The 7066-nt window shown below is 38.9% G+C and overlaps 1 protein-coding gene across 1 annotated transcript; it reads right to left on the reverse strand.

Annotated features, from left to right (window-relative positions):
• Positions 1 to 1407: 1407 nt before the first annotated feature.
• On the reverse strand, positions 1408 to 7066 carry atp5pb (ATP synthase peripheral stalk-membrane subunit b). Its single transcript, XM_060845422.1, has 7 exons — positions 6869 to 7066; positions 5006 to 5042; positions 4494 to 4639; positions 3718 to 3881; positions 3083 to 3208; positions 2689 to 2868; positions 1408 to 1621 (listed from the first exon to the last, which is right to left on the reverse strand). The coding sequence occupies exons 1-7, from the start codon at positions 6894 to 6896 to the stop codon at positions 1550 to 1552; spliced, it is 753 nt and encodes a 250-aa protein (XP_060701405.1). The 5' UTR covers positions 6897 to 7066; the 3' UTR covers positions 1408 to 1549.

A 7066-nucleotide genomic window follows, 5' to 3' on the forward strand; every position in this document is an offset into this window, starting at 1 on the left:
CTAAATCACTGCACAGATAAACAAGTCATTGTTGTCTTGCAAGAAAGTGCAGTAACCATTGAGTTTACAGCAAGGTCCCAGAATCAGTAATGAGATAAAAGATTAAACTTTATTTAAATAATGGCACTTGAGAGATGAATGTTAGCCAAAATATTGGGTACATTAAATCAAGTCTTTTATGATCAGTTGGAACATGCATATAGGGCACAGCTGAAAACTGACAGCATCTCGAGAAGAACAACCATGTCTCAGTAAAAAAATCCAACATATAACCATGGGATTTTGGAAGTTCAGAGCACAATCAATGACAAAAACAACAAACTACAATTTTAGTGGCATAAGAGACAGGTTCAGTAAAATAAAAAAAAACTTAAAACCACAAAAGCATTGGGAACTCCTCAGATATTAAAGCAGTCCACATCCATATGCAGTACAACCTGGTCAACTTCCAGTTAACCTGAAAGGTGGCAAGTAGAATCTAACAAGCCCTACCCCCTGAACATTCAATGACTTTACTATTGCTAACCTCTGAACTTTCAAAATACTGGAAGTTACTCAGTGGTTGTGTTCCCATTTATCTGCTTCTCTCACCCTTCCAGGTGGTAGTGGTTATGGGTTTTCAGATAGGAAACTGAACATTAATTCAACTGGAATCAGCTACATGTAAACTATACCAGAAGAACAGTTCTGACATGGAGTCCTGAAATGGGTCACTCACCTCCTGACTCCTCAAAGGCCTGTCTATCATCTACAGGATACAATGCAGGTCTGAGATGAAAAACTCTCCCTGACCAGAATGAGCGTGTATCCAACAATACTCAAGCAGCCCAGAAGAATTCAGACAAAACCAGTCTGCTTGATCTGTACCCTAGCCACCTTAATAATACTTACTCTCTCTTACCAACAGAATGTCAATAAAGTGCAGTTAAAAAAAAAAATGCACTGCAGCAACTCACAAAGACTCACTCTTTGATCTCCATCACCTGGAAGGACAAGGGCAGCAGACACGTATGAAGAACACCAGTTTCAGGTTCCCTTCCAAGGCATACACTATATTGGTTTGTAACTATATTGCTGTTCTTTCACTGTCAAATCATCATTTTGAAACTCCCTTTCTAATAGCTATGTGGGAGTACCATCAACAGATAGACTACAATGTCACCACCATCTTCTCAAGTGTAGTTAAGGATGGACAATAAATGTTGCCTCTGCCAAACACATGAAAGGATATTACAAAAAAATTATGACTAGTAATTGATAATTATACTGTAGTAGTCAATAAATGAATGCGGTTGGTATGGAAACATGAAAATTAGTTGAAGACTAAACATGCTCCATAGATGGCATCTTTGAACATGAAACAGACAGTAATGGCAAATAGGTAAAAGAAACAATATCAACTGGAGATTTATCAACATTCCATTTAATGTTCTGCACCAGATTACAAGAACATTTACAAGGAACCTAAATTACATTTTTCAGTGTTACATATATATTGCAAATCTGTAGATTTGCATACATTTATGTCAATAGCAATTCTGGATCAAGGTTAAACCTTTGCTTGAGCAGTCTTTGCCAGTGCTTGGAGGTCAGAGATACATTTGGCAATGCTCTCTTTCTCCTGTGAAAAGAAAAGCAAAATATTAGCAGAAACACATTAACTTTTAGTACTAGCATGAATAAAAAGCTAGAAAAAAAAATCAACATAGAAAAGTGTGGCACAATGGTGATCCAGGAAGATCCCAGTCCATCCTGTCAGTCAGTCCTAACCAGATTTAGGAAAAGGGGGGAAAAAAATCATTAAGTAACAAATTCAGCACATCTGAATCTCAATAATGTAAATAAGTCATCAGTATTTTATCTGATGCTCACATTCAATTTCCTATATGAGAACTCAGAACTATTACCACCTAGAACAAGAGAAATAGATACCCAGGAACTCCACCACCCAAAGAGTTCCCCTCCATGCCAGTTACCATCCAGAACTGAAGGGTTGAAATTCTAAAACTCACTCTCTAATGGCATTGCAAATCTATTTACATGGAAAAGACTGTAATGATTCAAAGGGGCAGCTCACCATCTTCACAAGGGCAACTAGAGATGGGTAATAAATACTGGCCCAGCCAACAATTGCCACATCCTATAAATGATTTCTAAAAAGAAACTATGCAAGTATCAAAGACATTTCAGAATAACAGTCCAACACAAGACTCCTTTTCAGAAGAAGTGAGGCAGGAATGAAAAAAAACAAAGAAATTTCAAGGAATGAAGAGAGGACATTTCTTCTGAACTTTGGCAAGTTAGCAACATGTTCCAATGACAGTCAACTCACACCCAAATCTGCTGCGAAAGTTGTTTAGATGCATTGAAATAAACAAAATACATCAGTTTGAAATGGGTTGGGTGCTTCAATTTTTTCAAAAAATATCTTGCACACGCATGCTGTAACCTGGATACATGTTAAAAAATCTTCTTGTACCCCAGAAAGGTTTGGTAGCTTTTAAATTGACATGCAACTCCCACAGTCTCCACAGCTACCAAGCATACACATATAAATACTGACAGTCATATGTATTTCAATGTACGTTTTACATATTAACAGTGGAGATGGCAATTTTATAACTGCACTTGTATTAACAGGATGGTCAATATAAAAACCAGTGTCTTTCATTTTATTTCTCCATCTACCTGTTGGGGTGTGATACTCTGGATTACACTCTTCTCCACCCAGTTAACCATGTGTTCCTGTGCAAGTCTTCGTTGTAGATGTTGGAGACTGACTTGGTAATCCAGACGTTTCTTCACTTCATCGTACACCATATGCAGTCGCTCACGGTAGTTGGTTTCTAGAATCATTGCAATGTTGTTCTGCAAAGACAAAATTTGTAAATGCCTGGAGCCATGCTATCTCTGACCACATCTATAACAATGAAGCAGTCGATATTAAGAATTCATAATTTTATATGCACATTAAAATGTACACCATTGGGAAACACCAATTTAAAAGTGTTGCAAGTGACAAGGGTATATGTCAATAAATTGCAATAATTAAAACGGGTCACTAAAAAAAATGCTTTCATACCCGCTTTGCATCAAAAAGGTGCACGCGCCCTTCTGTTCTCCACTGTTCTTTTTTTTCTGCTTCAATAGCTTCTTGCAAACTGCTCATGGCCAGATCTTTTACTTCTTGTGCTTTTTCAACCTTAGCCTGAAATTATCAAACAAATTAGAATGTAGCTGAACCATAAATACATCACTGTAATTTTGTAAATCTTCGTTTAATGAGAGTTTGCACAAAATATTTATTGGAGAAAATTTACACAAAGAATAGGTTCACAAAGCTTTTCTTTAATTTAAATGTGTCATTTAACAATAGTTGCACAGGTTGCTAATCCTCTTTAAACTATCTTGTTAACATATTGATACCAACACCAAACAATGAAAAAAAGAAGTGTCCATTTTTAAAAAAAAAATCCATATGTATTTCATGTGCTTTAAAGCAGCACTACTGAACAGAATTGGATCTTGGAAAGATCAATAGATCCTCATTCTCAGGGAACCAAGTGACATACGGACCAAATGGGAAAGTGGAGTGGAGATTCAAGACCTGTTGTGATTATATTAAATGGTAGAATAGACTCAATGGTACAAAAGTCTGATCCTACTCTTGATTCTTATGGCTTCTGCATCAGTTTTTTAAAATATCAATATCTTTACCTCATTCAATTTGTCAGCAAATTCTGCCACATTTTTGCCATACTTTTTGACAGCATAGAGGATAACAATGCCAATTGAGATAGCTGAAAATGTTTCATGGTTAATGACATAAATCTCCTTTGACAGAAGATAGGTTGACAGCCCAACACCAAACATATAAGGCCCTAAAAAGGAAAGAAAAACAACAAATAAGCAGGTACAAAGACTGATCATAAAGTCATTAAAAGTGACCCAGGTTAGGTTCATTAAAATCATACAATAATTCAAATACCATTTATGCAGAAGACAACTCATATTTACTGCTTAGAGATTAAAATGTCCAAAACACAATCCAGGGTTAGCCTGCACTAATAGCTAAACATTTTTAATGCTGGAAAAGGAACTATTACTTTGCAATATTATCTTTTGTGATAATAACGTTTTAGATAAGGTTCTGGCAACTTGCAAGTAATTAATGAATTTGAAAGAACACTCCATTGCTCATCTACGGACAATTTAATCCCTCCATCCGCAAAGGTGTGGACTAAGTTATAATAAAACATTCACAAAGATGTTTTTAGAAATGTGAAGCAATGGAAACCAATAGCCTGTATTTTACCACAACAAAAGAATAAATAAAACAATTTTGAAGGATTGCATTGAATAAGTGGCACAAAAAGAGGCCATTAAGCTCAAACGGTCCATGCTGGTGTTTGTGCTCCACCATACTATAATTCCAACTATACTTTGCAACTCACTACATATCTGATGTAATTGTAAAGATATTATGCACTGACCTGTTACCCCAGTTTTTGGGTACAAGAATTGGAAAAATTCTTCTGGAAACAAACCATGACGCACTTTGCCTCCTTCCTCAGGAAGGGGTGGCACTGGTGTCCAAGACTGACAACTTGTATGTAAAGATTTGGATAGCGGCAAAAGACTGAAAAAAACACAAATTATTGAAAATGCGGCACAATTTTCAAATTTTAGACAAAACTTATCATTGCCTGAATCAAAATTGTAATTGTATCTCAAGAGGGATCCCTGGGTGAAGTGACAATCATTCCAATTTATGCAAACTTCACCCATTCAAAATATATAAACTATTTCATTTTAACTCCAATTAGAACAACAGTGTGTAGATTTTGTAGGCAACGCAAGATGTGAGCAAATGATACAAAGGTAACAAATGTAAAGAAACTCAGCAATTATGGTTTTGCAACTTATCCGTCATGTTAATGGATTGCATTGTCTCAAACATATTATTGTGGTTAACTTCAATAGTCGAGAAACTACTACTACTAACCTGGCAGTGATAGGTGCCGATGTCTTCAGAGCACCAGCTGAAAAATAATTATACATAAATACTTAAGATGCACACAAATTAGTCAGTAAGTGCATTAATGAATAAAACTATCCTTTTGTGGATCAATGCAGAAAATGCAAACATCCTAATTCATCCTGTGACAGTATCCTGTACCCTGAAGTCTCAAGGCTCAATCTTATATTGTCAATAAGACTGCCAAAATGAGACACTCAGGCACATTTTAATTGGCAATCTTCCAACTATTAGAAACAGTATTAACCTAAAATTATTGTTATTATTAGGGACCCTTCAACATCAGATGCGAATTCCACTGCTCATGTCCTAGATTGAAAAGATCATTTGAATGCAAATACTTAAAAGTTATAACTTTTTCCATAGCACTTTAGCCTGTCATTAGTTGTACAGGAACAGGAGCAGAAATAACCCTCCAGTCTGCTTTGTTCCTTATTTAAAATGAAGCTAGGTAACTTTTTTATTTGAAATCTCTTTACAGCTCACTAGTGTGAACAAATTTTCTAAAGCCCTCAATCCATGCACTTTAAAGTTACAATAAATGAATGCAACAGGTGGAATGAGGCTCTACAATATAAAAAATAGCCAGAGTTGAGAGAACAATAGAAATGATGAAGAAAGCATATTAATTTGACATTGGCTCAAAAGTAATTTTGAAATCTTTGAAATCTTGTTTCATTCTCATGCTGCACACCTTCATTCCTGACAATAGCCAAAAAGCATAATCTACCAAATATTTAAAAGTCAAAAAATGTGGCGTTAGAAAAGCAAGGCAGGTCAGGCAGCATCCGAGGAGCAGGTGAGTTGACGTTTCAGGCATAAACTCTCATCAGGAATGTGATAGAACAGCTTATGCCCGAAATGTCGACTCTCCTGCTCCTCGGATGCTGCCTGACCTGTTGTGCTTTTCCAGCACCGCACTTTGCGACTCTGATTTCCAGCATCTGCAGTCCTCACTTTTTCTGAATATTTAAAGTGCCCAACATTTAAAGCTTTGAAGGCTCTGCTGCATGTAAAGCTTCTGTAGCTCCTTAAAACATCAATCCAACCAGCACTCTCTAGAAATGTTTGAATCAACACAGATTGCCTGGTTACAAATTAGTAGGCTCATAAGTTATGGTAGGTATAGTTTTAAAAAAACCCAACATAAACTGCAGTGAGATTAAATGGTTAACGCTTTCATTGCAGTTCTATTGCACGAAGTCGCCAAATCTCTCCTTGGATCAGGATTTGTGTTATTAGGCCAGTGCCCCCCTCCCCCAAAATTTATCTCTCCACCCTGGAGGCTCCCTGCCTCCATTCCTGATGAAGGGTTTTTGCCCGAAATATCGATTTTCCTGCTCCTCGGATGCTGCCTGACTGGCTGTGCTTTTCCAGCTCCACTCTAACCTCAACGGTGATGGTTAGTGACCTTTAAGGTGGGCGCAAACCGATCAAGGCAGCTAGCGTTGCTTGGAGGACGGGAAGAGCAAGGCCCCAGCAACAGGGAACAGTGACAGTTAAAGGAAACTCAGCAGGTCTGCCGAGAGAGAGAAACAGAGGTAATGTTTCAGGCCCAGTGGCCTTTCTTTCTTCCCTGTTGAGTGAGGGAGAGGAGTGGGAGCTGGAAAGTTTGTATGGAGACCAGTCGTCACCATCCGAGGTAACATCAAAGTGAGGTCTCCGGTGGAGCTCTGTTAATGAGCGGGGGGGAGGGGGGTGGCGGAATGCCTCTAGAGAAGGAGGACGGCAGGGCCCGGGACGAGGTGACACCCAAGGGCCTTCAGTGCAGGATCCACCCGCTTCTCCCTGGCGTGCCCTTGTCTGACCTAAACCCGGTCTCTCCCTCACCGGAAGCCAGGACGACGCGGGACAACATGATCGCGGCTCCTCTTCTCTCGCCGGCGGCAGCGGCCCGCGCCTCCGGGGGAGGTTATAAAAGGGAGAGGGGGGGGGGGGAATGCGCAGAATTCCCCGGCGTTTTCCGCCTGCTCAGCTACCGACCCCCAGCCAAAATGGCGACGGCCCTGACCCCTCCCCGTCCCGTCC

Source organism: Hemiscyllium ocellatum, chromosome 26 (genome assembly GCF_020745735.1).
Source record: "Hemiscyllium ocellatum isolate sHemOce1 chromosome 26, sHemOce1.pat.X.cur, whole genome shotgun sequence".
Classification (NCBI taxonomy): domain Eukaryota; kingdom Metazoa; phylum Chordata; class Chondrichthyes; order Orectolobiformes; family Hemiscylliidae; genus Hemiscyllium; species Hemiscyllium ocellatum.